This window comes from Sander lucioperca, chromosome 9, assembly GCF_008315115.2.
Source record: "Sander lucioperca isolate FBNREF2018 chromosome 9, SLUC_FBN_1.2, whole genome shotgun sequence".
Lineage (NCBI taxonomy): Eukaryota > Metazoa > Chordata > Actinopteri > Perciformes > Percidae > Sander > Sander lucioperca.
Genome location: NC_050181.1, coordinates 960,238 through 979,098, shown reverse-complemented (window position 1 = coordinate 979,098; position 18,861 = coordinate 960,238). Strand labels below are relative to the sequence as shown.

The 18,861-nt window shown below is 40.6% G+C and overlaps 1 protein-coding gene across 7 annotated transcripts in view; it reads right to left on the bottom strand.

The window, feature by feature from the left end:
- The window catches only part of astn1 (astrotactin 1), a 522,070-nt gene that overhangs the window by 391,044 nt on the left and 112,165 nt on the right, over positions 1-18,861 (bottom strand). For 3 of the 7 annotated variants that reach the window (XR_004898191.1, XM_036004756.1, XM_036004754.1), the window contains exons 6-7: positions 3,926-4,075; positions 2,036-2,188 (exon numbers count right to left, since the gene is read on the bottom strand). Coding sequence is in view for 6 of the 7 variants with exons in the window: in XM_036004756.1 (XP_035860649.1) it covers positions 2,036-2,188; positions 3,926-4,075 (303 nt within the window). In the remaining variant the exon portion in view is untranslated. The remainder of the gene's footprint in view (positions 1-2,035; positions 2,189-3,925; positions 4,076-18,861) is intronic. The other 4 variants (XM_031287775.2, XM_036004755.1, XM_031287783.2 and 1 more) reach the window with 4 other exon arrangements.

Here is an 18,861-nt window from a genome sequence, read left to right as displayed (position 1 = left end):
CACATATATTGCGTTATAAATGATTCAACACCACTAACTAGAGCATAATTTGCACTAACTGTTTTGTTTTGTTTGGCTTTATGTAGCCTTTTGTATTCTGTATTCCTGTATTGTATTGAATGTGAAACTGTATGTTGTCCTGCACGCTTATGCTTTTCTTGGCCAGGTCGCCGTTGCAAATGAGAACCCGTTCTCAACGGCCTACCTGGTTAAATAAAGGTTAAATAAAAAACTCTGCAAAATGTTCTCGGGAAGAAACTTCTTTTGGTGGAACATTTGCATCCTGAAAAACAAAACGCCACATACAATACTAAATGAATTTAACCGTTTACACAATACAGTAACGTGAGCTATTTAAATTACCTCGATACATGGTTTAATGTAATTTGCTCTTACCAGTGTACCGCCGTGTGTACTTCGTCCATAGCTATCCCCGCCAATCGGTCCCAAAACGTCTCACTTAGATAGTAAATTCCGTAACCATATTCTTTGTAAATCTTTACAATCATTCCCCGAAAGAACCAAGCAGGCCTGCCTTACTGCACAATCCAAAGTGTCTTCCAAACTTGCCATTGTCAGCGTCTAGCTCAAAGTTGTTGTTTTTTTTCGTAAAAATTGGGATTTTGAGAACGGCAACACACAGAAAGTGGACATCTTGCCTGTGAGCCACGCGCGGGATGTCGGAAATGTACTTTTGTTGATCCAGACTACTTTGCACTGGCCTGAAGGCATTTTTCCCTCTTTATCAGCCTCTAAGATTGTCCACCATTTGGTGACTTTCTATTATCAACATCCTTCAAATTTTATGAGCCACTGAATGACTGAAATGTTCATGTTTTGGCAGATAGCCATCCAGGGGTTGATAGGGCAAGGGATGGCATGTAACAAATGTCCCCAGCCACTATCACTATGAGGGGAACATTAGGCTTTAGACCACTGGGCCACCCCAAATCATAGTTTTAGATGTACTATTAACACATCTCAGGCAAAACACAGATGGTAGTCAGAAATCTATTTACACAAAATACAATTTAAAATGATAAACCATGATCATATTTCTATTTTAGTCTCCAGGTTAGTCATAAAGAAAAGTTTGTGCTTTCTTATCTTGACTAGCAATAGATATTGTCATCCTGCGTAAAAAGACAAACATCTCCAGATGATTACTTTCCCTGATGTTAAAGGCAAGGAGAAAGCTGTGACTCTACGTTTCTGTGCTTTTCTTTACAGTATTTGAAGGCAGACACACACGCAGCTGTTGGCATTAATAGCTTCTTCACCCAGTGGTAGATTTCAGATTTTCATCTGATTTACCATGACATCAAATCAAGTCTGATGAGATTGTGGAGACATTTATGGAAGCATTCTAAATCGATCCCAGTTTTGTAATTCAACAGGCGAAATCACCATCTTTCATCTTTCCTTTCAAAGTTCCCTCCCTGGACGCCTCCCTGGAATGTTAATATCTCCCTGGCAGGCCAGTGTATACCACCGGAAAGCAGCAGCGCTCCGAATCAAATCAGACCTCCAGATGATAGATGAGTGAACCTAGTCACAGTCTATAATATATCTGGACTGCCAGCTCACTCCTGTAACGGCTGAAAAATGCCAATGAGAGAGCAGGAGTCGGCGCTTGGCCCCCGCGGTGCTTTTTTTTTTTTTTTTTCTGCAGGTGCTACATTGAAATTCATTAGCGAGGTGGTTCAACATATCAAAAAGTACAAGGGGGAAGAGTGATGGAGGGTTAGCTGCGACCTGGCCTCAATGTGCTCTGATGCTTTGAGGGCACATCTGTTGTGTGGTCTCACATGGGAAATGTAGGGAGGGGGCAGTCGGCCTGGCATTTACCTTTGTCTTTGAGAGAGCAAAGCAAATCGGCAGCTCGTCTGCAAAACGCAGGCACTCTGTTTGAGAGAAATAGCGAGCTGAACTCCAGGGAGAGCTGCGGAAAAATGCCAGCCCAGCCCCCTGGGGCTTTGAGTGCCCACAGAGGTGTGTGTGTGTGGAAAAAGGCTAGGCTAGTGTAAATCCTTACCGTCAGCGATGAGGTGCTCCGGCACATGTAGGATTACTCGGACGGCGAGGGTGCAGGACAGGTGAGAAGAGTAAACCAGGCCGATCACGCAGCTGATGACACTGATCAGAGTCAGGGTGGTCTTATTGATGGGGCTCCGGGGGGAACCTGCTGCTGGGAGCAAATGCACAGGGAGGGAGGGGGGAGTACAGGGAACAACAAACGATACAGGTATATGAAGCATTGACCGCATTTTACTCCCCCACATTCCCTTTATACCATAAACATACATGCACGCAGACACACACACATATATTATATATATATATATACACTCACACACACACTGCTTACACAGGGAGTCATTTCACAAACAAGCCAAAAAAAATGGGCTTAGCAGCCATGAAAAGGACCTTTGGATCAAAAACCTCCAGCCTTTGCGGGGTTTAGACTAGGCATAGCTCGGTGGCACACAAATAAGGTATACCTTTGAAGGATATTAACATCCACGCTGGGATGTGGGGAAAATAAGAGACATGGGCTGAAATAAAAGTGGTTCAGAGGTTGTTTTCCAACCTTCCCTCTTTCCTCTGTTCTCGCTCTCGGCCAGAGTGAGAATGCTCCCCTTATCTCTTTTACTCCAGAGTGCAACCATAGACTGTAAAAATACACAGAAAGTGTTGAGTGTGCCCGCATGCCCGCGTGCACGCTCACACACACACACACACACACACACACACACACACACACACACACACACACAGTGACCTTGAATAAAGCCATTCACACTTTGTTTAAAGAGGTTATTTTTTTCACAAGCAGAATACCTCCAAATTACATCGTCACTTTTAAATGACTGTGGCAGAACTTTCTCACACAGAAGCTGCCCAAGGCAATCCTTTAAACAAAAGCCAAAGTAGAAAGCTGACCTATTGTATTATGTATGAAGCTAGTTTATCCAATCAGGTAAATTACCCAGAAAAACTGGATGTGGGGCATTGAATTCACCTTTTTTTTAGTTCATTTTCATGTTATTTCTATGACATTACAAAAATCAGTAGTCATTTGGTTAATATATTTTTAAAAAAGTAGAATGTTTTATTATTCTCATCCCCCCACTCATCATTCCTCTGACATACTTCATACTTAAAGACTTCACACCTCACAGATCATTCCTTTCCTCTGGATGTATGTAAACAACATAGTTCGGGCAGTTTTGCAACCACCGTTATTCTATTCTTGCTCTAATTAAAGGTGTTGGCTGCACTTCTGGAGGCATCGCCATGTTTGTGACACCTGTGCACATGACGGGAGAATAATTGGCTCAGAGGCGTTGTGAAGGCTTGTAACGCCTTCTGACAGCAGCTATTATTTTGAGGGCACTGTCTCTTTATTTATTTATTTTCCCAATGTCTCTCTTCCACACCCCATTACTGTACATCAAAGCTGCGAGGACATGGCATGCTAATAGATAAAGCGGACTGCACCACTTCACTTTGACACATTTGAAAAGGCTCCTCCTTAGAAATAATATTTGTGTGTAATATTATTTCAAAATAGTGTTTTTTTTTTTCATGTCGTAAGATGCAATGGATATCAAAATATTCGGCACCGAACATTTTTGATCTCATGGTCTTGTTTGATTTCAGTCAACAAGAGTGTATGCAGATGCATTGAGATCATTGTTACATGCTCACAACCACTGTGACACACACCTATGTACAGTACATCCACAGCATACCGCGTACACAAACTCCATGTATTTCCTTTAGAAGTCAAAAACACGAGCACACACAACACTGCCATCCATCTGCTATATGCACTGTAAAGGTTACTTGTCATGCGTCATGGCGATGGTAATACCATCAGACGGCGGGATTAACTGTCTGTAGGTGTATAAATCCTCCTTACCCCCTGAGCCCCACGCGCTGTTGGCATTACCATTTCTCATACCTCGACTCCGGCGGCGACTGCGGTTTGGGTCGGTGTAAAAGGCCAGCTGAGGCTCGCTGTCTGCCTCCGTTCCAGAGTCCCCGTCTGGGTTCAAGAAAGTTGAACCCGCTGTTGGATTCACACATACAAAAAATAAAAGATACACCTACAATAAGAAAAGAAAAAAATACGTTTTGGACCATAGGTGGGGAATTTTGTCCTTACAGTAAGTTGGCCTCATAGAAATGGCAAAAAAAGGGCATGCAGAACCAAAGATGACCCGCTACTGGATTCAGTGTTATTCAATCAATAGTTAGCTAATGGACATGGAGCCAAGCAGAAAGTTAAGCGTATCATATATTAAGGAAAAGCTTGACAAACTACTTTTTTTTTCCTGAGCATACTGATTTAACTTTAGCTTTTGATTTAGCCACTGTATTTACTGAACTAACAAGAGGACATTATTATAGATCCTTAAATGGACTACTGTAAAAGATTAACTGCCATGATGTCCTTATAGAAAATTAAGCCAGACAAAACTTCCCAGCAAACGTAGATGCAGAAGTGTACATAGTACAGGTTTCTTGCTCTGTTCTTCATAAATGAATGACTTTTTGCTTAAGTCTTTGGGGGAATGCAATTTGAACACATCTTACCTCACCTTGAACAGTTTATTAAACACCGGCAAAGTTTGCCTTGTGGAGTGAACCTTTCAAAGTAGATATTACAAATATCCACAATGGAGGAGACTTGATATACTAATGTGAAAATCAAGTTAGTGTTGATCTCATTTCCTCCTAATTATCGTTAAGGCAGTGGGATACTGTTGCGTCAATAGTGTTGGATAGGTCTGAGATTGAACTATATGGCTAAGGACAACAGCACGTTTTTTGGAAACAGAATTGATTCATTTCAGTGGAATGGCTGAAATCAGCGAATGTGGTCATAGGGGTAAAGCAAATTTACACAATGCTTTTAAAGGACAATTCTGGCGCAAAACGAAACTAGGGGTTAATAACGGATGTGTACCCACTCTGTCGTTCTCTGGGACATGTTTTAATGCTAATTGATTGTGTTTGTAGCTTGAAAGAAGCTAGCGCGGACCGCTGATTAGCTTACAACGCTAGTATTGGTGGCACAAGGAAAGTAAAAATAAATCGCTATTATGTACCACTTAAAAGGCTCAAAATATCACCAAACTTCAACGGTAGCATAGTGAGGGTCCCTACATGTTAACCGAAGCATTGAGAACTTTGTAAGTACAGACAGTTTATTGAACAAAGAGCTGCGGGAGCTCCGTGAAAGGGCTACGAGAGAGAGAGCTATGCCGCAACAGAGCTTCATACTTCAGGAAACTGGTGGTGTACCTGTGGACATTGTGAAGCTATGGCCACCGAACAGGAGTGTCTGTGTTGCACGGAGTGGGACCTGTTGCGTCGCAACACCCAAGAGACGCAGTGTCTGATAAACAGGGCTGTACTTTTTTCCATGTCCAAAAAATAAATTGGAGACAGCGACCCAGACCAGAGGGACCAGATGGACAGTGATCCACTGAGTAAGTAAACTAGACAAGTTATGTTTTACATTGGTGCTATTATTTCAGATATATTGAGCAAATTGCTTTTGATTTTAATTGCATTGCCAGCTGTAAGTCATGACTGGTTTCCCGAAGTACGAGGCTCTGCTGCGGCACAGCTCTCTCTCTCGTAGCCCTTTCACGGAGCTCCCGCAGCTCTTCGTTCAATAAACTGTCTGAACACTTACAATGTTCTCAGTGCTTCGGTTAACATTTAGGCAATTTATTTATACTTTCCCTGTGCCCCGAATACTAGCGTTGTAAGCTAATCAGCGGTCCGCACTAGCTTCTTTCAAGCTACAAACACAATCAATTAGCATGAAAACATGTCCCAGAGAATGACAGAGTGGGTACACATCCTCATTAACATCGTTATTAACCCCTAGGTTCGTTTTGCGCCGGAATTGTCCTTTAAGTAGAATTCAACATCGGAGACCTTTGACATGCCAATTCACCTCACTGACTAACTGAAACTTCTTGACAGGGCTGGCCTTAACATGGAAACCATCCAAAATGTGTATTATTTGTATATATCGTAAGTTTATACTAATTTATGTATCAGGGCAGCAACTTATTTTTATTTAAAAAAACTATTATTATAGATTCAACTGATATTCAAGTGATGTTATCATATTGATCAACAATCAAACCCAAAAATGTTACGTGTACGATAACATTAAACTGAGAAAAGCTGCAAATCCTCACATTTAAGAAGCTGGAACCACTCATGGTTGGGGGCTTTTGTTGAATAAATGACAAAGGATTACTCAATTATCAAAACGGTATATGCAATTCATTTTCAAATCAAATTACTGACTGGCTGTTTCAGAACTGCTACAAATATTTATTTTATTATATATACACAGAGCATTTTGGACAAAGACATTTTTTCAGGATAAAAAGAGTCCCACTTTCTTTAAACAAAATGTACAGTACAAATATTCTAATAGTGAGAAAGTATCTCTCTATCTGTGGCACCTTGACACATGTTAGTGATGAATACAGTTGGCATTACTGTAGGTCAGCACTGATAAGTTGTTACTAATAGGAATATTTACAGGAAAATGGTGTAAGTGACATTGGGAAGGCTTCATCAACAAATGAACCCATTTAAATATTAAAGATGGGGCGACCCGATAGCCACAAGGCTGCAAATGCACTGAAACGTGAGTTGCTGGTTTGATTCCCTGCTGGCCTGACCTGATCGCTGCATGTCGTCGCCTACTCTCTCGCCCCAAATTTCCTGTCTTTCTCCACTATCACTAACAAATAAAGGAATAAAATGGCCAAAACGTTTAGAAAAGTATAGATGAAAAAACAGTGGATGACACACACATACAGTATTTGGCTGTGGTGTTTTGCTGGACAATACCAACATGACTCTTATTTTTTGTGTTTATTTTTACCTTTTTCATGTTGCAATTCAATAAAAATGACACAGCCATTCGTGACTGATTCTATTTCACAGGAAAGGAAGGGTGGAGAATAGATGTAAACTAAAGTGGAAATGAACAGCTTTGTTTAACAAGATAATCCCACTCATACCATTTAATTGTTCTTCATTTTGGTGAGATAGTAAATGTCCCTCTCTTGCTTCAAAGTAGAAGGCAAGTGAATAGAGACTGACTGGTCTGTCATTTAAAGCTACTGTACAATATGATCTTAAGGACGAAGGACAAAAACTGCTCTTACAATACCATATGTCCACAATGCACTTGAGCTAAATGTGTTTTAGCAGAGGCATTAGCTATGTTTAGAGGACATGTATTGAAGTTTGTCTTACAAGTGTTAGCAGATTGCGAATCACAAAGTAATGGGGAAATCCATTAAAGAAGCAAAGATTTGCTGCCTCAGCGGGATATATGTGAACTGAAACAAAATTTGTGCTAACATTGCTCAGTGACAAGAGCTTTAAAAATCCCCAAAACAAGACGCAGCGTTTGATTAAACTGGAGAAGATCCCTCGGAAATGGGGGAATGAAAACACTGTTGGCAGCAATGTCAATGTGACAAAATGAGGACTTTTTCACGACAGCAGCTTTATCAGCTTTTCATATTGTTGGTTTTAGAACAATATGCACTGAAGATATGAATTCATAGTGTAAATATTATTGACAGCCATGACTATCTGACGGCACAGATGTTGCCGTTGCTTTACTTCACAAGTGGGAAGGCTTTTTTGAGGCCATCATTGTTTCAGCAGCATTTCACACGACTGATTTAATAATAAAGCAATATTCACTGCACAATTTCCCCCCAGAAATGTTTACTGGCAGGGAACAAAGACCTCTGGAACATTATTCAGTGTGCTATTAAAACGCTGCAGTGAAACAAATACAACCTTCATGCAGTGATCGGGAAAGACAGAGCTACTTCTTCAAACCAAACATACAATATGTTTCAATAACGACAAAATACGAACAAATAAGTAGACTTTAGTTAAATATTCATCATTCATTACATGTGACACAAAAACATCAAGTTCTTAAAAAAAAGTGTTACTGTGTTAAATTCCCCATTTGAAAAAAAAATGTACTTCCTCTACTTCCTCTGAAATGATTTTGATAATTTATTGATTCATTATTTGTCATTTTGAATGTTATGCAAATTACCATTTTAACTAAAGAGTTACAGCGGCTCCATGCGTATGCTCAAAATCAAAACCTACAGTAGAAATCTGTTAACCCAATGCATTGAGCATAAATAACAGATCATGGGGATTACCAAATGTATTAGATAATTCACTAAAACCCAAAAATGTCAAACTGCTGGTAGTGATCAAGGAAAAGTCAGGGGAAAGTGAAAGTGGGCTGTATCATCTGGGGACCATTAATGTCGGTACAAAATGTCATGGCAATCTATTCAATAGCTGGTGGACTGACCGATCGACAGGACGACATTGCCATACCTTGAGCGGCTCCACTAGTGTAGACAGTAAAACTAAATAAATAAAAATCCCCAAAATGCAAGCCTTTAGATGACTTTCTAGATGACTTTCTAGTCTTTCGAAATGATGAGACAGGGTTTCAAACACATGCAGATTTTGCTATATGGAAGCTCAACTGCAGCCAGCTGCACAGATAAATTACCCTTATCTTCTAATAAACTCAAGCATTACACTATGTATTCTGTTTGGATCATTTTGGACCATGATGAACAGGCAAGGCACTTTGTCTGAACTGCCAACAAATAAAACTACTATTACTACTACTAGATCATTTATCAGACACTGCAGTCCTGTCTACAGCATTGAACCTGCGAAATGATTTTGCACTTTGTAGTGAATAGGGGTGGCATGGTTCATGAAAAAACATCTGAACCGTTCGGTTCGCTTGTCTCGGTTCGGAGCGTGTGTGCATCGCACGGTTCGTCAGTACACTGCTAATGTGCACTAACTACTTAGTGCCGTAGTGCCCACTTTCGACAGTTTTGTTAAAACACTTACCGGAAATGATGAGCGGGATGAGCGGGATGAGCGTGACGAACGCAACACATGGCAGCTGATTTGACGAACGCGTCACGTGGGTCTGGCTACTCCCGAATTTCAAAACAGACTCTAATGGTGTCTCCTTCTGAATACGAGCTCGTATTTTACGAAAATAGTTCACCGAAACATGTTTCTGAAAACATTTTAAGCGAGAAATAGGCCATACAGCTGCTGAATCTGTCTTCATTTCAGATCGACAAAGGTCAGTTTAAAAGATTTTTGTCAGATTTTGAGAGGCGACGAGCCGAGCTGACCGCTCCTCAAGTGGAGTGTGCTGCAGGTCACGTGTAGAAATGGCAAGTGGGAGAGATAAGGAAGGCTGCCCGGAGTTGGAGGATGCGCCAGCGTCGTATAAGTCTGGTGTGTGGGAACATTTTGGATTTCATGTTACCTATGATGACAGTGGAAAGAAAACAATAAATAGAACTGCCTCTGTGTGCAAGCATTGTGCAACATGCATTCAATATGCTAATTTTATCTATATATCATATGCTGAAGTATATTTCTGGAGTGTTAAATATTAAAAGAAAAATAACAAGAACCGTACAGAACCGAAAACCGTGACCCTAAAACCGTAATATAAACCGAACCGTGGGCTTTGTGAACCGTGCCACCCATAGTAGTGAAGGATAAAATTAAGCTAAGAGTTAGTTCATACAGGACACGGAAGTCATACGCCCCGATTGAATTATCATTCCTATCAGACTCACACCAATCACAGCCATTCTCACATCAAGGCGGTCCTTTTAAATGTCACTCCCTCCTCACTGATCCCTGCTACACTGACGCTGCTTCACTCTCTGCTGCTGGCAACATTTTGCCTCCACAACCCCAGCCTCTATATCCTTCCTAGTTCAGAGTCCTAACATGACTCAAAGTTTAAAATGGTTTTCAATGTTTTTCTTTTGGCTCACTCTTTTTTTACCCAGGGGGGATTATGCATGGTGCTCCCTGTTTCAGCTTAGCATGTTGCTTGGCTGGTCCAGGGAGCATTATCAAGAGCAGAGCCATCAGCGCCAAGCATAACTGTATTTCCATCCATTGCAATAAATGGTTAAATCTATGATGAGAGTGTTCCTGACTGAAGTAGTCTTAGCACAAATGCAAGGTTGGATGTTCTTTGTTGTGCATCCAACATCATTTATTATGTTTTTATTTTTTATTTGTAATTTATTTGTTCTTGCCTCTGTAAGGGCTTAGGAACATGTTGACATTTTACCCTCTGGTGAACAAGATTTTTTTTTAGATTTTCTGACAGTTACCAGTTGGAAAATAAGAACAGAAATCTACTTAGCACTGTCCATTTGTTATATGCCAATGACAACACTATTGCTATGTCCAAATTCAAGGGTAATTCACTTCGATGAATGTAGCCTATGAAGATGTAGCCTTCAGGGGATAGACAGCTAGCGTTGCTGCTCTTCTGCAGATGAGACATTTTGGCTTTACAGGGAACAAATAATGTTGTGTTCTGAGCAGCAAGGTCGAAAGGTTTACCAACAGCAATTTGTCCTTAAACAGCCAACAAAATGGTAAATATAAAAGCAAGATCCAGCAAGCTTCACAGTACTTGTGTACAATAAAAGCTGACCAATGACCACCTAAACTAAATACAACTGGTACATGGGATTTGGTCCCATATTCCCAAACTTCACTTGAATGGATAATGGGATAGCGATGGTCACAAGCAGTAGTTGTGTCTGAAGGCACAGCCGTTGGCCACATTTGAATGAGACTTTGGAATAGGACAGACTCCTTGAATATCTTCGGTGATGAAAGGCAGACTTCAAATAGGCGGCCCACGGATCATGTAAGTGTGTCCCCTAGACTGAGTGGGCCCAGTGAGAGTACAGACTCAGTTGAAGAAATTAATCAAGCTAAAGAACTCAGAGGCAAAAATGTCAGAGCAACAAACATGGATATTAAAAAAATCAGTATTAGAAAACATCCAGGCGGTAGCGATGACAGAAAATCAGAAACACCATTTATAAAACTGACAGTTTTGTGTAGTCTATAGGCAGATAAAACACAAACAATGATTTTTCACTTTAATAATTTAAGTGCCTCAAATCCAAAGTCCAAATTCATGTAAGAGCATTTATAATTATTTTTAATAAAACTATCCCTTAATGAAGACAGACGTAGCTTAATGTTAAAACTTAAGTAAAGCTTTAGCCATGATTCGGTAAACATGTTTCTGGTTTGTAGTTTTTGGGTCCATGATTGCTGTTTGTATCAGTGTAATCTATATTCTATATTAGTTTGACTCTAAGTGCGATGAAATTATTGAAGATTTTAATTATTGATTATTCTACATTTCAGACATTCATGGTCCCCAGGGGATGAATCCTATTGACGTTGGTGAGCCTCTGACTTTTTCTCTAGCACCACTATGAGGCGGACATTTTTGTTTTCTGGTGAAATGTCTCAAAAGGCTATTGGTTGAATTACCAACAAATTTGGTAAATACATGCATAGTCCCCAGAGGATAAATCCCTACATGATCCCCTGACTTCCAAATACTGGTTTGGTCAAATACCTACAAAACCAATTGCATTCCCACCAGCCTCAGCTGTACTTTGTGTTTAGTGCTAATTAGGAAAACATTAGCACACTAACACGTAAAGGAGCAATTTATAGGATTTAGGGGGATATATTAGCAGAAATTGAATATATTATTCATAATTATATTTTTGTTATTGTATATTCACCTGAAACTAAGAATCATTGTGTTTTGGTTAACTTAGAATGAGCACTTCATATTTACATGGGTAAGGGGTATTCAGTTAGTTTTCACCTGCAACCTCACTGCTAGATTCTACAAAATACTACACATTGGTCCTTTAACTAAGATGGTGAACATGGTAACGTTATACCTGCTGAACATCAGCATGTTAGCATTGTCACTGTATGTTAGCATGCCGACATTAGCGTTTAGCTCAAAGCACTGCTGTGTCTGAGTACATCCCCAGAAAACCGCTAGCATGGCTGGAGACTCTTCAGCTGCCAGCATATGCTTATTCAGAACTGCTTGTGAGATGGTTGAACCACTTCTTCTCAGTACTATTTCTGTCACTTAATGTGTACAACAAAGTGCATTATATACATTTTCTGTCAATTAATTCATAATTTTAGCACCAATGAAAACCTAACCTGGAAAGCATAGACTCTTAAAACACTGGCTGATGTCATGTTGTAGATGTCACTGACTTGCCCATACCCAACCCAACATTAAAGCCATTATGTACAGAAATATAACATGACATTTTATTTTAGACAGATTTTTTCCTGTTGGCACAAGTTTTTGTTTGCTGAAAAATTAGATAATACGGCTGAAAACTAGTGGACACTGTGTCATTTTCTGCCTCTTTATTTCAGGATCCGTGAGAACATTTTCTAATTCTGCACATGGTCATGTTAGGTTATTATTTGTGCTCGGTACTAAAAAATTTTGCAAAAACCCAGATTAACCTAACTAAACCACCTGTTATTGCGGAGATATTTCATTACAATGTTCAAGTTCACAACTTCAGGAAATACAACTTTTAAGTGGCTCTCTAAATACCTGAAAAGAGCAAAGCTGTCAAGGACAACTTTGAGGCTGCACAAGTTTCAGAGAGGAGAGGACATAAAAGAACTGTTGGCTACAATGTAATAGTACAAAACTGGAATAACTTAAAGTGGTTCAAAGTGGAACAGCATGTATTCTCTCGGTAATGTACAAGAGAAGGTGTTTTTCGTTGGAAGTTAAGAGAAATTATCTCACAGATTCTGCGTCAGGTCAAGCTGACCTTTCACAGATATCTGCAGCTGGAATTTACTGAAATAACATGTACTATATAGCAAAAAGTAAAAAGGTTAACTACATAGGTATTAAAAAAAGTACAGTTAGTGGTAAGTTAGATGCTTTACATGATAGCACACACAAGAAGAAATAAATCCGTAAAATAAAAAATAAAAAGTTCTGGCAGCTCATTACTTTGTCCCGTAATTAAAACAAGGAAATTATGTGTGTAGCTACAGCTACAATTCTCTCATACAAAGATGCTTATTTAGTAAACTTTTGAAAACGTAAAAAACAACTCGTAAAAAAAAAAAAAGATCGTAAAAAGTGTCATAAAGGGTCGGAAAAAAGCATAAAATAAAAAATGTAGAAAAAAGTGACAACGTGGACTTCTTTAATCTCCCAAAACCCTCTGTGGTCGGCAAAGGTTGTTGGAGCACAAACTATAAAATTTGAACTGAAAAAAACATACATACAACTGTGAGTCTCGTTCTATGGAGAATTTCTGTTAAAATATAAAGTCGTATAACTGTTAATAAGCAGATATTTCTTAGAGTGCAGGGCTCACAGGTTGGTGCTCACAGGTTGGTGCTTACATGTAGTTAAGTTTCATCAGGAGCAGCGATGTCGACTATTGCCTTTAACATTTCTACCAGAATGACACATGAAATATAAGGTTTTGTGCCAGCCTGGCTTACAGAGAATAAAAGTGCCTTCTGAGGAATTAAGACTAAATCTAACACAGCAGGTATTCGCCAGCCTTCCCTATTAAATCTGAGCCAAAAGTTGCTGCACTCACTGCTTCTAGGAAAACGAGACAGGCCCCTCTAAGTATTTACTGCATGATGTTCAGAAGTACCTCTTATAAAGCAAAAAAAAAAAATGATTATGTCCAGTGCTCCACATGTCTATAAATATGGGAGGGTGCTAGAGTCGAGTAAGAGAGAGGGTAATGACACCAGAATGACAATCAATTCTGATGGAGGAAGTGGACACGTGAACAAAACAGTTAAAAACAGTATAGGCATGTCTCAGCAACATAAACAATAACAGCACTGATATCAAGAATAATATACCATCTGAGTTACGTTTAGTAACCTTTATTCATGTCATTCTAATGAATTAATGAATCTGCAGTGTTTCTCACATAATTACTTAGATTCTATTTGTGGTGGTAGCTAACATTAGCCAGCAGCTAAAACCACAATATCACAATATATTCTACATTTCAGTGTCCCCTTTTGGAAGTTTTCAGCACTGGGGGGAAAGGGGTTTGTTGTAACGTAGTCTCGCATTGCCAAACCTATCATTTAGGCAGCCCTTTTATGCTAATAAGTGTGCACTTTTTAGTCAAACACACTTACTTTCTAGTGGCAATAGACAACCATCACAGATGTCATGAATAACATTTGTTCAAGTCAAAATGTCCACAGTGAAAAAGGTCTATACTGGGTGTGGTCTAGACCTGAAAAGTTTCAAAAGATAACTTTGGTTGTGGTTTTGCGCTATAAAAATTGACTTGACTATTCGGCAATTTAACTCATTGTTTCGCACAGCATTTTAATGGTCTGTAATATACATGGACATATTCCACAGGACCAGGTCCTCTAGCCAGCCGCGAGCAAATGTGTCGAGCCAGGCAGGCAAGCACAAACAGGAAGGCCACAGTGCAGCCCGATACTTTACAAAATAAAACAAATTTCAAAATAAAACACCCAGGTTTATGGTGATTTTGACTTCTCAGCTGTGTCTACAGCAAGACACGCGATCAGGCGACGGACAAACAGACAAACGGGTTGGCGCAGACGCTCCGCTCCTGATCGCAGCTGGTTTGAACTGACAGATTGGATAACACGGGTGCTGAAATGAAAATAGCTCCGCTTCACTGCGCTTCCGTGTTTTCGCTGTTACATTGCCTGAGAATATCATGAACTCTGATGTCCATTGCAAATAAACGTCTATAAATCTATTTAGAAATAATAGAAAAAAAGATGCATCAGAACTTGCCTGAGAATCATCCTGCTTTTTACTTTTCTTTATTAACAAAGTAATCTAGTGATTACTGAGTACATTTATAGTTACATTGCAAACTGCTAATAGCTAATTCAGCATATTTTTAATGGTGCGAAATTGCCAACTGTAAACAGATAAGGGGCTCAAAAGAGAATGTAAGTACCTACATGTAGCTGACATTACAACAGCCCATTTGATGAGCTTTTACGGGGTCTTGCTCTACTGATGGCTTTCATTTATTCTGTCATTCCCAACTAGGCCCATTTGTTGGTTTAGCATGTTTCCATCTATCACATTACCTACAACGTTTTTGACTCAGAGATCCACTTTAAAATACAAGGATGGGATTAAAAATTCCAGGAGGACCGGTGAGTTCACAGAAAAATTGTAGTAATTGTGGCTGTAATTATCACCGGGCTGCGGGTGAATTATTACCCACATATTAAAATCACTGACCAGCGCAGGAATGTTAAAATCACCCCACCTCGCTTAGAGAAATAAATCCTGTCCAAATGGGGCGTTACGAACTACTAAACTATTATTGCTAATAGTATTAACTACTACTATTAACTAAACTATTCTTACGTTAGAATAGGCAACCTTTGTTATGTATGCAGAAGTACAATAACTCTAACATAACATTAACCTTATCCACTCATTTAGACATCATTATCATCATTATATTGCATGGTCCACAACTAATTAGGAATAAATTATACACCTGGTGAGCAATAATAATCATGAAATACTGATGGGGGCCTGCAGGCCTAGGGGCTGCTCCCTTCACTCACTCTGACATTGCTTTCTCCCATTTGGCAACTTTGGTACTTTTAGTTGCTTTAGAGGTAACACTGGAGTCCATTAAATGTGCTGACATATGGAGTGAAGAGAGGCACTTGGGCATCTTCAGCAAAAAGGTAGAGAGTCATTACCTTACCCGCCTCCTCCTCACACATACACAGAGGTTGTCCACTGAGGGCAACAATAGCTCTGTCTGTGCATATTTCATGACAAAGATGAAAATAGTTGTCTGGAAACACCAACAACAGCAACTCAAAACTGCATGGAGTAGATCTAATTGCCTGCTTAGACAGCCTCATTCCTATGCAGCTAGCTATGGAGAATACCAACCTGAACCTCGAAGCAATGCAATTTCAAGTGTGTGTGTGCGTGTGTGCGTGCATGCGTGCGTGCGTGTGTTGGTTGAGTGTATTAGGAAGCAAATCCTTCTATTTTCATATACCAAGCTGATACAACTGATACAACAATTATAATTACTCGGCAGGAATTCTTCTGTTGCATCTCTTCTGTATCATATTTTGCATTCTTGCAGTCGAAATAAAGAAAATGTAACTGAATAAATTAGTTTACCAGCGGTGGCAGATTTGTTGGACCGTGCAAACACAGCGTCCATCTTTCATTCCTTCAACCAGCTTCTTGCAAAGGTTGGCGTAGCAATATGCGCATATTCAAAAACCTGTTGGTATCCAAGTCTTTGATAATGTTTAAAAGTAGCTGTGCTTCTACTTCTTATTGGGTCTGCAGCACTGCAAACTGTTGGCTGATTGGTTTGTGTACAGCAACCATAGCAACGCACAGAGCTGACCATAGGCCGTAAACAGGCAACAGGCTGTAAACTGCGGTAAAACCCCCGATTGAGACGTATATTCCGAATGCGCTGTATACATGTCCAAAGAATGCCTCTTAAACCCGAATAATACTGGAATATCCCACGTCTTAATTGGAAAATGCTATATTTGGAAAAAGGCCTTATTCGGAAAACCCAACCGGAATATGCTGTTTACATGACCTGTATCAAATTCGGAATATTGTCATTTTCGGAATAATAGTGGAATATTGGTGTGCATGTAAACATACTCAGTGTCACAGATCACAAATTTGCAAGGGGATTTACATTCGTTACAGCATACGGCACCCTCTGTCCTAAGACCTTACCTTCGGATAAGGAAACAACCCCTTTAATGATGAAAAAAATGGAACCTCGGGAAGAGCGACTGAGGATGGATCCCTCTCCCTGGACAAACAGACATGAAAGTGATGTCCATAACCATCGTTAGCCATTAACCGTGTCAAAGGTTGGCTGGCTCGGAGAAAACACAACAGACCAAGGGTTTATCCCAACTCTCACAGGTTGAGTCAAAAAAAAAAATGACGGAGACACACGAGGAACATAACAAGAATCTAGACACTGTGGATTGCTCTAAACACAGACATATTTCAAGTTACTGCTGGACTGCAAAACACAGGATCTTTAGCATTATTTGATGGAAGTGTTGTGTATTAGGCCTACATATCTAAAATCTAAAAACCCAGATGATCTGCTTACCTATCAGTCTCTTCTTTCCTCCTTCGCTGCCTCTATTTCTGCAGCCAAAAGCTCTTTTTATCAAATCAAAATTGAATCCTCTTTCTTGAACCTCAAAAAACTTTTTTTCCATCTTCTCTAACCTCCTAGATTCCCCGTCCACCTCCTCTCTCTTACCAATCCACTTTGTCAGCTATGTTATAAAAAAGATAGATGACATACGCTCTTCATTCTCCACCACACGTTCTGAAATCACCTTACCATCCATCACATCCAGTACTCTTTCCTCTTTCACCCCTTTATCTCCAAATCAAATTCTTACTTTGATTACCTCTGCCCGCCCAACCACCTGCCCCCTGGATCCTATCCCTTCTCACCTTCTCCAGTCCATTGCTCCTGACCTCCTTCCTTTCCTCACCCATCTCATCAACATCTCCTTGTCAACTGGCTGTTTCCCCGATGCCCTCAAAGAGGCAAGAGTGACCCCACTACTCAAAAAACCAACACTCGACTCGTCTGAAGTAAATAACTACAGACCCGTCTCCCTTCTTCCATTTCTATCCAAAACTCTTGAGCGTGCCATTTATAATCAACTCTCTACCTATCTCCACCAGAACAATCTTCTTGATCCCCACCAGTCTGGCTTCAAGGCTGGTCACTCAACAGAAACTGCCCTCCTTCCTGTCACTGAGCAGCTTCACGTTGCTAGAACAACCTCTCTCTCTTCCGTCGTCATCCTTCTGGACCTTTCTGCTGCCTTTGACACAGTAAACCACCAGATCCTCATTTCGACACTCCGGAATCTGGGTGTCTCAGGCTCTGCGCTCTCATTGCTCACATCTTACCTGGCAGACCGAACCTACCGGCTAACTTGAGTTAGAGAGGATCTAACTCAGAACATTGCCCACTCAAATCAGGGATTTTTCAGTCCTGGGTCCCCTCCTTTTTTCTCTGTACACCAACTCTCTCGGGTCTTTCAGTCATTCAGTCGCACGGCTTTTCTTATCACAGCTACGCAGATGACACCCAACTAATTCTCTACTTTCCTGAGTCTGAAACTCAAGTAGCGGCACGTATCTCGGCCTGTCTGACTGACATCTCTTCTTGGATGTCTACACACCATCTGAAACTCAACCTCGACAAGACTGAGCTCCTTTTCCTTCCAGGGAAGGGCTCTCCTACCCAAGACCTGACTATAACAATTGACAACTCTGTGGTAGTCCCCACCAAGACTGCTAGAAACCTGGGTGTGACACTTGACGACCAACTCTCCTTCACTGCTAACATTGCTGCAACCACCCGATCGTGTAAATACATGCTGCATAACATCAGAAGGATACGTCCCCTTCTAACGCAGAAGGCGGCTCAGGTTCTGGTTCAGGCTCTAGTCATCTCACGTCTAGACTACTGCAACTCCCTCCTGATTGGCCTGCCTGCATGTGCCATCCGACCCCTGCAACTCATTCAGAACGCAGCAACTTGGCTTGTCTTCAACCTCCCCAAGTTCTCTCACACTACAGCGCTCCTCCGCTCTCTTCACTGGTTACCAATTGCGGCCCGCATCCGCTTCAAGACACTAGTACTTACATACAGGGCCACGAACGGATCAGCCCCAGCTTACATCCAGGACATGGTCAAACCATATACCCCAACCTGCCCACTTCGCTCTGCATCAGCCAAACTGCTTGCTGCCCCCTCACAGCGAGGGAGAACTAATCACTCACCGAAA